The sequence below is a fragment of the Elgaria multicarinata genome, chromosome 20, assembly GCF_023053635.1.
Source record: "Elgaria multicarinata webbii isolate HBS135686 ecotype San Diego chromosome 20, rElgMul1.1.pri, whole genome shotgun sequence".
Classification (NCBI taxonomy): domain Eukaryota; kingdom Metazoa; phylum Chordata; class Lepidosauria; order Squamata; family Anguidae; genus Elgaria; species Elgaria multicarinata.
Window position 1 is genome coordinate 12,922,128 of NC_086190.1, and position 16,239 is coordinate 12,938,366.

The following is a 16,239-nucleotide window of genomic DNA, read 5'->3' on the forward strand; positions in this document are numbered from 1 at the left end:
CCATCAGCCCTCCAAGTGCTAAGACACTATTAGCCAGTACCTCACGTGATTTCCAAATCACGTGAGGTACTGGTTCCTCTCTATTCGGCCCTGGTTAGGCCTTGCGTCCAGTTCTGGGCTCCACAATTCAAGAAGGACGCAGACAAGCTGGAGCGTGTTCAGAGGAGGGCAACCAGGATGATCAGGGGTCTGGAAACAAAGCCCTATGAAGAGAGACTGAAACAGTTGGGCATGTTTAGCCTGGAGAAGAGAAGGTTGAGGGGAGACAGGAAATACTTGAAAGGTTGTCCCACAGAGGAGGGCCGGGATCTCTTCTCGATCCTCCCAGAGTGCAGGACACAGAATAATGGGCTCAAGATAAAGGAAGCCAGATTCCGGCTGGACATCAGGAAAAACTTCCTAACTGTTAGAGCAGTGCGACGGTGGAATCAGTTACCTAGGGAAGTTGTGGGCGCTCCCACACTAGAGGCCTTCAAGAGGCAGCTGGACAACCATCTGTCGGGGATGCTTTAGGGTGGATTCCTGCATTGAGCAGGGGGTTGGACTCGATGGCCTTGTAGGCCCCTTCCAGCTCTGCTATTCTATGATTCTATCCTAATCACGGAGAAGAGTGCTTCCCTTCCTCTGTGCTCTGTGCTCTTTACAGACGATAAACAGTTTTGCAGGCTAGACACTTCCGGGGGCTGATTTGCAAGAGTGAAACGCACCCCTTCCCCCCCCCCCGGAATGTTTTGCTAACCCGATTTTTCTCCTCCCCCCACCCCTTTTCTCTTTCTCTCTCGCGTTCCAGCTGAGCCGGTGCGCCCGATCGATCCCGCGGCCTGGATCTCTCATACCACGGCCCTGACGGGAGCGTACCCCCGTTACGGTATGAGTCCTTCCATGAGCACCATCACTTCTACCAGCTCCTCACTAACAAGCTCAATCCCCGATTCGGAAAGTAAGTCGCACTGCCGCCAGAACCGGGCAGGTTCTCCTCCTGCGCAGCAGGGCTGGCAGTGTGGAGCTACACAGAGCAACGGTGACAACCACCCAACCCAAAAACTAGCAGTGGCGACCCCAAAATGGTCGGGTTTTTTTGGTTTGTTTTACTTTGTTTCAGGCAGCCGGCTCGGGTCGACTCAGCCTTCCATCCTCCCGAGGTCGGTAAAATGAGTACCCAGTTAGCTGGGGGAAAGGGAATCACGGCCGGGGAAGGCAACGGCGAACCACCCCGCTCTAAGGCCTGCCAAGAAAACGTCAGCGAAAGCTGGCGTCCCTCCAAGAGTCAGTAATGACTCAGTGCTGGCACGAGAGGTGCCTTTCCTTCCTTTACTTTGTGGGGAACAAAACTTTTTGGGAGCAATTGTTTTCTTTGGTTTCACAAGTCACCATAAGAACATCAGAAGAGCCCTGCTGGATCAGACCAAGGGTCCAACTAACCCAGCATTCTGTTCACACAGTGGTTTACCAGCTGTTGGCCAGGGACCAACAAAGCAGGACATGGTGCAACAGCACCCTCCCACCCATGTTCCCCAGTAACTGCTGCACACAGGCTTACTGTCTCGAATACTGGAGATAGCACACAACCATCAGGGCTAGTAGCCATGGATAGCCTTCGCCTCCAGGAATTTGTCCAGCCCCCTTTGAAAGCCATCCAAATGGATGGCCATCGCCACATCTTGTGGCAGTGAGTTCCATCGTTCAACTCTGCGCTGTGCGGAGAAGCCCTTCCCTTTATGTGTCCTGAATCTCCCACCAATCACCTTCATGGGATGACCCCATTGGGTTCTGGCATGATGCAAGAGGGAGAAAAATGTCTCCCTATCCGTATCCTCCACACCGAAAATTCTCCTATGGTTCCACGATTTTGAGCTGGTGCCATCTCACCTTAGAAATCTGCCCTTAGGAAGTGGCGTTTGCCCTCTTCTTTCTCACGGACACGAGCGGCTCTTTCTCGTGAGTAACAGGGTCTTCGTCTTTTTTTAAAAAAAAACAGCGGCTGCGAGAACAGCTCTTCACTTTGTCTAAAGCCGGGGCGCAGAAGCTGGACATCAGGAAAAACTTCCTGACTGTTAGAGCAGTACGACAATGGAATCAGTTGCCTGGTGAGGTTGTGGGCTCTCCCACACTAGAGGCCTTCAAGAGGCAGCTGGACAACCATCTGTCAGGGATGCTTTAGGGTGGATTCCTGCATTGAGTAGGGGGTTGGACTCGATGGCCTTGTAGGCCCCTTCCAACTCTGCTATTCTGTGATTCTATGATTCTAAGCTCAGACCCAAAGTCCAAATATGGCTCTCTGCATTTGCCAGAAGACCATGCCCCAGATGTGTTGACTTCAGTGGAGGCTGGTGACTCCTGTACCGGTGGGGTGGTGAATCCGCTCCGGGTTTCAGTCAGACCGCTAAAGGAGCTGTCCAAGGTGCTGGACTTCATCCCCGAAATTGGTTCAGCACCCTTGGGTAGCTCCATTAGGAGAGAAAAAAAAGGAGGAAAAAGCACCGCTAAGCAGCGTGAGAAGAGAGACTGACTCTGGTGCTGTGAAGGATGATGAATCTTTAATGGTATTTATCAGAAGATAAGACTTTTATTTTTAAAAAAACTCAAAAAGCTCAACGTTCCAGGATCCTACGTCAGGAGCAAAGGTTGACACTTTTTCTATGGAGCGTCATGGTCGAAAGCTATGTTTTCTATCTAGGAAGCTACTTGAGTTTTTTAGATAAAAGTCTTATCTTTCGATAAAGACCATTAAAGATTCATCATCCTTCACAGCACCAGAGCCAGTCTCTCTTGGCCCAGTGGTTCTGACTAAAACCCAGAATGGATGTATAGCCCCACCGAAATGGGAGCCACCAGCCTTCACTGCGTCCAACACCTTGGCTCGCTCCTTCTGCGTTCCAACTGAAACCTGGAGTGGATTCACTACCTCATTGACATGCGAGTCACCAGCCTCCAATTCAATCTACCCTATTTCTTCGATTCTAAGACGCACTTTTTTCCCCATATAAACATCTCTAAAAATGGGGTGTGTCTTAGAATCGCAGGTGTGTCTTAGGGTTTGTTTTTTTTCTGTTGGTGGTACTGAAATTAGTGTGCGTCTTACAATCGATGGTGTCTTACAATTGAAGAAATACGGTAATGAGAAGAGACTGAAAGAACTGGACATGTTTAGCCTGGAGAAGAGAAGACATGATTTCACTCTTCAAATACTTGAAAGATTGTCACACAAAGGAGAGCCAGGATCTCTTCTTGATCCTCCCAGAGTGCAGGACACGGAATAACAGGCTCAAGTTAAAGGAAGCCAGATTCAATGGCCTTATAGGCCTCTTCCAACTCTACTATTCTATGATTCTATGCAAGGGCTCAAGTTACAGGAAGCCAGATTCTGGCTGGACATCAGGAAAAACGTTCTGATTGTAAGAGCAGTACGACAATGGAACCAGTTACCTAGGGAGGTGGTGGGCTCTCCCACACTAGAGGCCTTCAAGAGGCAGCTGGACAACCATCTGCCAGGTATGCTTTAAGGTGGATTCCTGCATTGAGCTGAGGGTTGGACTCGATGGCCTTATCGGCCCCTTCCAACTCTACTATTCTATGATTCTATGCAAGGGCTCAAGTTACAGGAAGCCAGATTCTGGCTAGACAGCAGGACATCAGGAAAAACTTCCTGACTGTTAGAGCGGTATGACAATGGAACCCATGACCTAGGGAGGTGGTGGGCTCTCCCACACAAGAGGCATTCGAGTTGCAGCTGGACAGCCCTCTGTCAGGGATGCTTTAAGGTGGATTCCTGCCTTGAGCAGGGGTTGGACTTGATGGCCTTAGAGGCCCCTTCCAGCTCAATTATTCTATGACCACTGCTTACATTTTGGTGGAGAGATTGATGCTCCCCCAGTCCCTGCCTGTTCCAATAGGCATAAAGCAGCAAACATATTCAATGCTTTAGGGGCCCCCTTTTTTTGCAACATGCTAGTGAACCTGTGTGCACACTCACTATGGGAATGTCTCCTTTGATGTCTCAGGTTTGATCCTAGAAAATCCTAAAAAGTTTGATCTCTCTTGTAAGAGAAATCCATTATAAGGACTGTAACTCTAAGGGTACGAAGCCAGGGAGCTCTGATCAACACACACACGCAGGGGTTTCTGCCGCAATCCTGTCCATCTCCTATGATGGGGGGGACCCCCAACAGGCTCCATTTTCTTGCTCCCCACCTCTTCAAATTGGAACGTCATTCACCCCAAACCACACGTCGCTTCTCTTGCTACTAACCGCACTAACTTTCAGCCGCCGTGAAACATTTGCCGCCGGGCGCAGAGGCTAATTGGTTGCAGACGGGAACCCTTGTGGGCAAACGGATGCGTTGGAGGCTGTTGGACGGTGTGTGCGCACGCACGTGAAAATGCATGGCCTGAACTTGAGTGCTCCCAGCCTGTCTTCGCCTCAGGCTGATTTCCTTTTGACAGGCGGCATGGCGCTGAAAAGAAGTGATTTTTTTTTTAAAAAAAATAAAATTCGGAATTGCTTGCAAGCAACGACATGGCTCTTTATGTAACACCGAATCAATATCCGGAGTTGTTCTTGATGCATTCGGGGCAGCTCGGATTAAAAACTCGGAACTTTGTGGAGAGTAATAGAAACTTCCAGGTTATAGAAACTTCCAGCTGGGCTGGGACTTTTTTACCTGCTGTCATCCTTGATTTCACCCACTCCCACCTTTTCCTCAAACCTAGGGTGACCCTATGAAAAGGACAGGGCTCCTGTATCTTTAACAGTTGCATAGAAACTGTTAGATGACCTTTTTATTCTCCCAGCATTTTAACAGTCTATAAATAAATTTTAACTTAGTGTTTTAAATTTGTAATTTTGCATTGCTGCCGTTTTGATCTGGTTGAGCTTTTATATTGTATTTTATAGTATGGTTTTATACTGTTGTTTTATACTTTGAATGTTTTTAATTTTTGTGAACCGCCCAGAGAGCTCCGGCTATTGGGCAGTATAGAAATGTAATAAATAAATAAATAAATGGGAATTTCAGCAGGTGTCCTTTGTATATATGGAGAACCTGGTGAAATCCCCTCTTCATCACAACAGTTAAAGCTGCCCTCTTTTAAATCTGGTCACTCTAGTATAGCTCCTGCAGCTTTAACTGCGGTGATGAAGGGGGAATTTCACCAGGTTCTCCATATATACAAATGACACCTACTGAAATTCCCTTTTCTATGCAACTGTTAAAGATACAGGAGCCCTGTCCTCCTTTTCATATGGTCACCCTACCCCTTTTTTAAAAAAACGTGCATAGAAAACTAGCATGTTAGAGAGAATCGTCCTAGCTGAGTTTTCTTCCTGCTATGTTAGTTTTCTATATGCGCTAATTTATTTATTTATGTCATACAGTTTCCTGCTCAGTATAGTCAAGGGAACAATGTTAAAGCTCTCACTGCAAAGGAGGCCTAAATTATGCAAAATATAGATGCATAATTTAGTTCTGCGGTGCAGACGGTTGGGAAACGTCTTTGTGTGAATTCAGAGTATAGTTTTCGAAGCCCGTTTTTGCCAAGCTGCTGTTCTCTGCGCTGGGCATCTCTTGAGAAGTTTTGCTCCCAGAAGGGGGGAATCCAAAGGACACCCCCTCTTCTTCGCTAGTCAAAATGGGGTACGGGCCTCCCAGAGGTTGTCTTGCACAACCCATGCTGACATGAGCAGGAGCCATGCCGGGTTGCCGACGTGTTGCTTCAGACCTGTCAGGTCTGTGGCTGAGGTGGAAAACCTAAATGGGACGGCCGCTAATGAAATAAATAAATTAATTAATAAAAATGAAGCACAGGCCCACTGTAAGGCTGGGCTGGAAGTTCTCCAGTGAGGATGTTCAAGGTGGAATTTGGGAGGCTGATCCTGAGGGGATTTCCCGGGGGGGGGGGGATAGGGAAGTGTCGTTCAGTGGCTACTGTCTCTCCACACACACCCCGAATTCACCTCAGACCAATACCATGTCATGGCCTAGTGCCTTGACAAGGTGAATTTAGGTGGTGGGCGATGATGGTGAAGTTTCATGCCTCTCCCAAACAATTGCCCCAAACGGCCCCCTCCATTATTGCTCGGGGGCGGCCATTTTGCCACAGGCCGAAACCGACCCTCTCTTTGCCGAGTTCCAGTTCCTTTTCATTAGGTTTGCGTAAGAGAACACGCTGGTGGGTTGTACCTCATGTAGGGTGACCGTATGGAAAAGAGGACTGGGCTCCTGTATCTTTAACTGTTGTATAGAAAAGGGAATTTCAGCAGGTGTCATTTGTATGCAGGCAGCACCTGGTGAAATCCCCTCGTCATCACAACAGTTAAAGCTGCAGGAGTCCTCTTTTGTATTGGGTCACTCAAGTATAGTTCCTGCAGGTTTAACTGTTGGGATGAAGAGGGGATTTCACCAGGTGCTGCATGCATACAAACGACGCCTGCTGAAATTCCCTTTCAATACAACTGTTAAAGATACAGGAGCCCTGTCCTCCTTTTCATATGGTCACCCTACCTCATGGGCCATCTCAAACTGGTCTCTCGCTCCACCACCCCTAAAAACTGGAACCTGAAGTGTCCTCCTCTCAGCGTTCCTGACGCTAGGGCTACCCCTGTGTGAAACTACGTGTCCTCTCTCTCTCTCTCTCTCCTGCTTTCTGCCTCCATCCATTCCTTGTTTCGTTTACAGCAATTATCTCCAAACTTTTTTACTTTCCAGAACTGGACGAATCCCCCTTGACTGTTAAAAGCGACATGGCCACCATCGTCAAGGTGATGCAGTTATCGGATTCGGGTCTCGAAATCCGGGACAGGATGTGGTTAAAAATCACCATCTCTAACGCAGTGATAGGTGAGTGCCTCACACTTCTCTGAAAAGTTGCCCTATGACTGCCTTCCCCAACTTGGGATCCTCTGGATGTTTTGGACTACAGCTCCCATCATCCATGACTGCTGGCTGGGGTAGATGGGCACTGTAGTCCAAAACATCTGGGAAGGGCAGCAGGTTGAGGAAGGCGAGCCTAGGATGTAGATTTGCACAGTTTCGTCTTTTCCAGCATGGGGTTCATGGCTCTCCCCACACTCGAATTCTCTCTATCATTCGTTACTCCCCATAACCATGATTATAGGATGCCCTCATAAACAGGACTTGAACGCAGAGTTCACTGCTGGTTAGCCAACTCTGGTTAAAAGAGGGAACGTGGCTAAGATAAAACATGGTTTAGGTCAGTGCGGACGTCATTCTTAACCATGGTTAAGGCTGGTGGACGTTCATACATGAGAAAGGAGAGGCTTGAGGGAAGGAATATGGAATATCCATGTTGTCCTTGATCCCTTAGCAATGGGTTATGGGCAAATCCATTTTACATTTATACCAGCCCTGCAGGGGAAAGCTGGGCTACGTAACAACATCACTGGGGCAAGTGAGGGCAATGGAGAGGGAAGGCAAGTGAGGGCAATGGGGAGGAAAGGCAAGTGAGGGCACTGGAGAGGGAAGGCAAGTGAGGGCAATGGGGAGGGAAGGCAAGTGAAGGCACTGGAGAGGGAAGGTAAGTGAGGGCAATGGGGAGGGAAGGCAAGTGAGGGCACTGGAGAGGGAAGGCAAGTGAGGGCAATGGGGAGGGAAGGCAAATGAGGGCACTGGAGAGGGAAGGCAAGTGAGGGCAATGGGGAGGGAAGGCAAGTGAGGGCAATGGGGAGGGAAGGCAAGTGAGGGCAATGGGGAGGGAAGGTAAGTGAGGGCAATGGGGAGGGAAGGCAAGTGAGGGCACTGGAGAGGGAAGGTAAGTGAGGGCAATGGGGAGGGAAGGTAAGTGAGGGCAATGGGGAGGGAAGGCAAGTGAGGGCAATGGAGAGGGAAGGCAAGTGAGGGCGTAAATAACTGCTCATTTTCACAAGGAGTACTGAAAAAACCCTGAATATATGACGCCTTTTTCTATGCTGTTGAACATGTTTGTGAAAAGCAACAACTAGGTTTACAAGGCCGCTCGCTTGCTGCGAATCTGCTTTACTAAGCCACTTCCCATTTGCAGGCGCAGACGTGGTTGACTGGCTTTACACGCACGTAGAGGGCTTTAAAGACCGAAGGGAAGCCCGGAAGTACGCCAGCAGCATGCTAAAACATGGCTACCTCAGGCACACTGTGAACAAAATCACTTTCTCGGAGCAATGCTACTACGTCTTTGGAGACCTCTGTGGCAGTAAGTAGCCTTTCCTTGCTATGTTGTATATAAGTCTAATGCAGCCTTCCCCAACTTCACGGCCTCCAGATGTTTTGGACTACAACTCCCATCATCAGTAACCATTGATGATGCTGGCTGGGGCTGATGGAAGTTGTAGTCCAAAATATCTGGAGGACACATTTCCCATTATCAGTATAATCATTGGCGATGCCGGGTGGGGCTGATGGAAGTTGTAGTCCAACAAACATCTAGAGAACACAGTGCCCGTCATCAATAGCCATTGGCGATGCTGGGTGGGGCTGATGGAAGTTGTAGTCCAACAAACATCTAGAGAACACAGTGCCTGTCATCAATAGCCATTGGCGATGCTGGGTGGGGCTGATGGAAGTTGTAGTCCAACAAACATCTAGAGAACACAATGCCCGTCATCAATAGCCATTGGTGATGCTTGCTGGGGCCAATGGAAGTTGTAGTCCAAGAAACATCTGGAAGACACCAGGTTGGGTCCGGCTGATCTACACTGACTTCCAGCAGCTCTCCGGGGTTTCAGGCAGGAGCCCTTCCCCGGCCCTAACCGAACTGGGGATCTTTTGCAGGTGCTCTGCCTCCGGTTGCTGGGCCGTCCTTACTGTTCTTTCAATCTCCTCTCCAGATCTGGCTGCACTGAACCTGAACAACGGTTCTAGTGGGGCTTCGGACCAGGACACCCTGGGCCCCCTCCCGCACCCGGCCGCGCCTTGGCCGCTGGGGCAGGGCTATTCGTACCAGTACCCCCTGGCCCCTCCGTGTTTCCCGCCGGCCTACCAGGACCCGGGCTTCAGCTACGGCAGCGGCAGCGCGGGGAGCCAGCAAAGTGAAGGTAAGCCCTGGGACATCAACCTTTGCCTCTGCCATTCTCCTCCGCCCCCCGGTTTTTTTGGCCTGCCCTTTCTCTTCTCATGCTCCCTCGTGCGCATCACGCATGGAACTGGTGTCGCTTTGCTGCAATGGAAAGGCTGGATAATCGCCATTTTCATGCGGCTGCCTTGCGTAGATTCCTAATAGTGGGCCGGTTCTCCGGACAAAGGAGCTGAGCTGTGTCTTCACGATTTTCCTGATTGTTTGCTTAACACGGCGCGGTCTGGTGGATGGTGTCATGAAGACCCGGGTTCATATCCTGGCTCAAGTGCTGATTTATTACGCATCTGCCCTCACTGGCCGGTTGTGGGTGGGTGGAGAGGACCTGTTGGAATGAATGACACTGACGTTAGTTGTGACTGATGTCGCTCCCATGCATGTCAATGGGTCTACTCTGTGTAGAACCAGCATTGGATATTTGCATAGGCAGCCTAACCCTGATTTAATGGGGCCTCCTCCAAACTCAATGGCCCTGTGCGGTACATCAAACCCTCAACCTGCAGTGAATGTGGAATCATGGGCTCAAGTGACAGGAAGCCAGATTCCAGCTGGACAGCAGGAAAAACATCCTGACTTTTAGAGCAGTACGACAATGGAACCCATGTCCTAGGGAGGTGGTGGGCTCTCCCACACTAGAGGCAGTCAAGAGGCAGCTGGACAGCCCTCTGTCAGGGATGCTTTAAGGTGGATTCCTGCATTGAGCAGGGGGTTGGACTAGATGGCCTTAGAGGCCCCTTCCATCTCTACTATTCTATGATTCTATGATATCCAGTTAAAGGGGTGGGGGGCAAAGAGCATGTTGGTGAACTGTCTTGCTTTCCCCCTTTTCTGCCTCCTATCTAAAGTGTGTTGCTGCTATGCCTGCTGCTGTTCTGTCGATTCTCTTGCGGAGGGAAGGTTTTTTTGGTAACTCTTATTCCCTTGTTTTGTCCTGAGCAAGCCTTAGACTGAAGGATTCCTAAAGGAATGGCTGGGATGGGTAAGCGTCTCGTACCTCCATTTAAAAACTCTTATCACACCATGGCATGATCATCTAGGTTCTCGTGACCTCCCTCTCCGCCCCACCCTGGAACTTCTAGCTCACTCCTCCCCAATCTCTCTCCCTTCCCCCTGCCCTGTCCCTTAATTTCTTTTGAATGACCCCCATCCATCTGGGCCAAAAGCCTGCAAGGTGTCAAGCAAGTCTTGAAAGGGGATCAATTGGAGTGGCCCGGCACTGAACGGCTTACAGGGAGCTGAATTGACAAAGCAATGAGATGGAGCTGTTTGGCATCACAGAAAGCTCTGAGGGTCTGTGTTTTTCAGAGTCATGGAGAACTCTTGAGAGTCCTGGGTTCTTCAGCACCATGGAGAGCTCTGAGAGTCCTAGTTCTTCATCACCATGGAGCGCTCTTGAGAGTCCTGGGTTCTTCAGCACCATGGAGAACTCTTGAGAGTCTGAGTTCTTCACCATGGAGAGCTCTGAGAGTCCAGAGTTCTTCAGCACCATGAAGAGCTCTTGAGAGTCCTGGGTTCTTCAGCACCATGGAGAGCTCTGAGAGTCCTAGTTCTTCATCACCATGGAGAGCTCTGAGAGTCCTGGGTTCTTCAGCACCAAGGAGAGCTCAGAGTCCTGGGTTCTTCAGCACCATGGAGAACTCTTGAGAGTCTGAGTTCTTCAGCACCATGGAGAACTCTGAGAGTCCTAGTTCTCCATCACCATAGAGAGCTCTTGAGAGTCCTGGGCTCTTCAGCACCAAGGAGAGCTCTTGAGAGTCCTGGGTTCTTCAGCACCATGGAGAACTCTGAGAGTCCTAGTTCTTCAGCACCAAGGAGAGCTCTTGAGAGTCTGAGTTCATCATGGAGAGCTCTGAGAGTCCTGGGTTCTTCAGCACCATGGAGAGCTCTTGAGAGCCCGAGTTCTTCACCATGGACAGCTCTGACAGTCCTAGTTCTTCAGCACCATGAAGAGCTCTTGAGAGTCCTGGGTTCTTCAGCACCATGGAGAGCTCTGAGAGTCCTAGTTCTTCATCACCATGGAGAGCTCTGAGAGTCCTAGTTCTTCATCACCATAGAGAGCTCTTGAGAGTCCTGGGTTCTTCAGCACCAAGGAGAGCTCAGAGTCCTGGGTTCTTCAGCACCATGGAGAACTCTTGAGAGTCTGAGTTCTTCACCATGGAGAGCTCTGAGAGTCCAGAGTTCTTCAGTACCATGGAGATCTCTTGAGAGTCCTGGGTTCTTCAGCACCATGGAGAGCTCTGAGAGTCCTAGTTCTTCATCACCATGGAGAGCTCTGAGAGTCCTAGTTCTTCATCACCATAGAGAGCTCTTGAGAGTCCTGGGTTCTTCAGCACCAAGGAGAGCTCAAAGTCCTGGGTTCTTCAGCACCATGGAGAACTCTTGAGAGTCTGAGTTCTTCACCATGGAGAGCTCTGAGAGTCCAGAGTTCTTCAGTACCATGGAGATCTCTTGAGAGTCCTGGGTTCTTCAGCACCATGGAGAGCTCTGAGAGTCTTGGGTTCTTCAGCACCATGGAGAACTCTGAGAGTCTGAGTTCATCATGGAGAGCTCTGAGAGTCCTGGGTTCTTCAGCACCATGGAGAGCTCTTGAGAGTCCTGGGTTCTTCAGCACCATGGAGAGCTCTTGAGAGTCTGAGTTCTTCATCATGGACAGCTCTGACAGTCCTAGTTCTTCAGCACCATGGATAGCTCTTGAGAATCCTGGGTTCTTCATCACCTTGGAGAGCTCAGAGTCCTGGGTTCTTTATCACTGTAGAGAGCCAAGGAGAATCCTGGATTCCTTCATCCATGCATGATAGAATTCTATCTGCTTTTATCCCACTGGTTGTGCTCTCCCAAATCCTGTAGCCGTCCGTAGCATGTGACCCCCGTTACCGTAGAGGACCGTTATCGTTGCCATTCTATCGTTTATGGAGGGGACCCATTAACGGGCAAGCAGCAAAAGGAATGTAGCTGACCTAACCCGCATTCCTCCTTTCTGTTCATTGACTCCTCCCTTTTCTCTCTCCCTCCCTCCGCCCCGCTATTCCCCAGGAAGTAAAAGCAGTGGCTCTAACCGAAGCAACAGCGAGAACAGCCGGAGGGCTCTGAACCGGGAGAAGGATCGCAAGTCAGCCGGCAGCGGCAGCGAATCGGATCCCGCCGCCCGAAGCGGAGGAGGGAGTAGCGTGGTGCGGCGTGAGCGGCCCGCCAGCCAGCTCAGCCACCGCAGCCACGTCTCTGCCACCCCCAGCGAGAGGAGCCCACGCAGCCATCACTCGTACGGGCCTCCGGGAGTACCCCCGCTATACAACTTTCCGAAGCTGGGCTCCAAAATCTACGGGACCAGCGGGCCGCCAGGGGGTCCTCCCGTCCGAGAACTCGGCTCCATCCCCCCCGAGCTGACGGGGAGCCGCCAGTCCTTCCAGAAGGCCATGGGCAACCCTTGCGAATTCTTTGTGGACATTATGTGAGCGGAAGTGCCTTCAGGGAGCGTCTGCACGGGGCGGGGGGGGGCGCGTCTGTTTTCTTGGGGCTCCTTTCCCGATGTCGGACGTTTTAACCAGAAATGAGAGAAGAGAGAGCAAGGAACCCCTCTTCACTGACCTCTGCATGTCACACCTTCCCGACTCTTGATTCGTGTTTTGCAAGCAAAGAAGGAAAAGGAATTCTGGGATGTTAGATATCCGCAAATCAGTGGAATCTGTTCCCCTCCTCCCTGTTTTTTTTTCTTTTCCTTTTCCCTCCTTCTCGTTCTTTTCTGAATGTGATTGATTGGTGTTCTCTTCCCATGCTTTAATCAGCTTCGTTTTCCCATGGCGCCTCTTCCCAGTGCAATTATACTGTGTCCTCCTTGGCTAAACCAAGGAAGCGTATTTTATATAGGACTTAAAAAGAAAAAGAGTAGAAGAAGGCTATCGGTGGCTAGTAGCCCTGATGGTGGTGTGCTATCTCCGGCATTCGAGGCCATAAGCCTGCGTGCACCAGTTGCTGGGGAACATGGGCGGGAGGGTGCTGTTGCACCATGTCCTGCTTGTTCATCCCTGGCCGACGGCTGGCTGGCCACTGTGTGAACAGAGTGCTGGACTAGAGGGACCCTCGGTCTGATCCAGCAGGGCTCCTCTTATGTCCTGATGTTCTTAAGAAGAAGAAAAGAAGGAACAGCACATTGTTATCCAGTCATGCGTATTTGCACCTTTAAAAAAAAGAAAGAAAATGTTCTGGTTGGTTTGTTTCTCTCCAGCCAGAGCGGGGGGAAATGCCTGTTTTTTTATTGTTATTCTTTTGCAATGATAAGGGCAGCATGAGCTAACAGCTGTGAAATCCAGGGCCCGTCCATGTGGAAGATGCATTCTGGGAGCCCCTCGTTCAACAGCATGGGAAGGTACAGCTTTCCACCAAGGTGGTGGCTGTTTTTCCTTCGCTCTCATGGCTTTCTTTTGCACATCATGTGCCTGGGTCGGTGCAGTGCATTTGCTCTAAGAAGGAAACGCCACTTGGTCGGGAGCTATGCGCTTTATCCTGGGGGACACGATCCCACGTTCAATGCTTGTGCGCTCCTTGCTCCTCCCCGGTTATGTCCAGATTCAGAGCTCTGGGCTTTCCGCCCCAAACCATGAACTCTTCTGTTTTGTGTCATACATTCGCTCCCTGTTGAAAGAAGCCTCCTAGCAACGGTTGTGTTTTTCAGTGACTGCAGCTTCGACGGGCAGCGTGGCCTAGTGGTCTCCCCCCCCCCCCCCGCAATCTCACTCTGGATGCGAGGAGAGCAGCACCGCCTCCATTGTTCACCCGACCTGAAGGTGGCGCTATTGCTGTGTCTGTTTCTTTTTGCCAAAGGGGAAACCCTCCTCTTTCAGCTCCTTTCTCTTTCTCTCTGGCGTCGGCTGCTTTCCCTTGCGCTGTACAGGCAAGAGCAGCTGATGCCAGAGAGAAGGCGAGCGCAAGCAGCAATTCCGTGCTGTGCGCAATTTAACTGTCCGCCCGAATCAACTGTAAATTGAGTCTAGCTGCTTCGTCAATCGTGCAATGAGGGCGCTGCGGCAGATCAATGTCCCCGTGCGTCAGAGGCAGCCATGCGCCTGTGGCGGGTTGGAAAATGTCTAAGAAATACCTTAGAATCATAGAATAGCAGAGTTGGAAGGGGCCTACAAGGCCATCAAGTCCAACCCCCTGCTCAATGCAGGAATCCACCCTAAAGCATCCCTGACAGATGGTTGTCCAGCTGCCTCTTGAAGGCCTCTAGTGTGGGAGAGCCCACCACCTCCCTAGGTAACTGGTTCCATTGTCGTACTGCTCTAACAGTCAGGAAGTTTTTCCTGATGTCCAGCCGGAATCTGGCTTCCTTTAACTTGAGCCCAAGATTCCACATTCTCTGCAGGTTGAGGATTTGACGTACCAACCAGGGCCAGTGAGTTTGGAGGCCCCATTAAATCAGGGTTAGGCTATCTAGGCAAATACCCAATGTTGGTTCTACATAGAGTAGACCTATTGACATGAATGGGACCGACATGAGTCACAATTAACGTTAGCGTCATTCATTCCTCTCCACGTAGGATCGACATAGGACACTTCCCCTAGCGTTCTCCAGATGTTTCGGACTACAACTCCCACAACCCCTGACCAACGGCTAGGCTGGCTGGGGCTGATAGAAGTTGTAGTTCAAAACATCTGGAAGGCCACCAGGTTTGCTGCCTCTGCATTAAAGCATAGGAGTTGTCCGTTACAAAGCTTATACTTATTATATGTCTTCACCCTTCAATGGCTCCGCCATCCTCTCTTGATGAACCTGTGTTTGCCCTTCTCTTTCAAAGCGATCCATTCCTGAATGTTTTATCCAGATATGACTCGCCAATCCCACCCCACTACACCGATTTTCACCTTTGACCTCTCCTGGTTTTGTTCCTGTTGTGTTTTTTTCGGGGGGGGGTGGCATTTCAACTAGGCGACGCTATCTTGGGGGCTAACAAAATGTTGAAGAGTTCTGGTGTGTTTTGCTTCCTTTTTAAAACTGCATTTACCTGGATTGTAACGAATGAGGAATTCTAATCAGTGATTAGAAAGACGTGTAAAGACTTTATGTACAGTAGGCAAAAAAAACCCCGAAAGTTATTAAGTAAGGAAAAAGGAAAAGCTGAGAATCTTTCTTGACAGTCTGAGAACTGGTTCAGCTTTGAGACTGACTTCTTAGTGGCGTGAACTGCACTGTTCTCCATTTTCAATGCCTATTCCATCATCTGGATTCTTCCTTTTTGTAGATATTGTATTAAAACTCAAGTTGTCTGTATAGTTAATATATAGCTACTTATGTGTAAATGCTATTTTAAAAACTAAAAAAAAAAGCTTTTAATTTTATGTGACCAATGTACCCACATGTCTTTTCTTCATTTGTGATGATGCCTTATTATGAGATGTGTGTGTGTAGATGGATGGATGGATGGATGGATGGATGGATAGATAGATTGATAGATAGATCTGCCTGCCTGCCTGCCTATCTTTAAAAAAAAATATTGTGGAACTGGAAAAAGTGCAGAAAAGGGCCACTAAAATAATCAGTGGTGCATCTCCCCTAAAAGGGAAGTTTAAAACAGCTGGGATTGTTTAGCTTTGAAAAAAAAGGAGGCTAAGAGGAGACAACTTAGAGGTGTACAAAATTACATTGGGCCCGTTCAGAAGACACCTTAAACCACGGCTTTAACCATGATGGTTAAGGCAGAAAGCCAGGCCGTGTTCAGAAGACACCTTAAACCACGGCTTTAACCATGGTGAATAAGGCAGAAAGCCAGGCCATGTTCAGAAGACACCTTAAACCACAGCTTTAACCATGGTGAATAAGGCAGAAAGCCAGGCCGTGTTCAGAAGACACCTTAAACCACAGCTTTAACCATGGTGAATAAGGCAGAAAGCCAGGCTGTGTTCAGAAGACACTTTAGGGTGGGTTCCTGCATTGAGCAGGGGGTTGGACTCGATGGCCTTGTAGGCCCCTTCCAACTCTGCTATTCTATGATTCTATTATTCTTTGCAGTTTTCCTCTTCCCTGCTTTTGCTGGTCTTCGAAGATCTAATCCTCTTTTTCATTGTGACAAATCTCGTCCGATCTGCCGAGTTTTTGCATACTCAGTCGGGCTTCAAGAGCGATTTGGCTTAAACCTGGGAAAGAGAACTATTTGCATTGGGGGATTGACGCTTACACCTCCC

General features: G+C 49.6%; 1 protein-coding gene across 2 annotated transcripts in view; it reads left to right on the forward strand.

Moving 5' to 3' along the window:
- DVL1 (dishevelled segment polarity protein 1) overlaps positions 1 to 15,401 on the forward strand; it is a 97,686-nt gene extending 82,285 nt beyond the window's left edge. The window contains exons 11-15 of one of the 2 annotated variants that reach the window (XM_063145059.1): positions 791 to 940; positions 6,705 to 6,836; positions 8,017 to 8,184; positions 8,819 to 9,025; positions 12,097 to 15,401. In XM_063145059.1, the coding sequence (XP_063001129.1) occupies positions 791 to 940; positions 6,705 to 6,836; positions 8,017 to 8,184; positions 8,819 to 9,025; positions 12,097 to 12,515 (1,076 nt within the window). In that variant the 3' untranslated portion in view covers positions 12,516 to 15,401. The remainder of the gene's footprint in view (positions 1 to 790; positions 941 to 6,704; positions 6,837 to 8,016; positions 8,185 to 8,818; positions 9,026 to 12,096) is intronic. The other variant, XM_063145060.1, reaches the window with a different exon arrangement.
- The last annotated feature ends 838 nt before the right edge of the window (positions 15,402 to 16,239 follow it).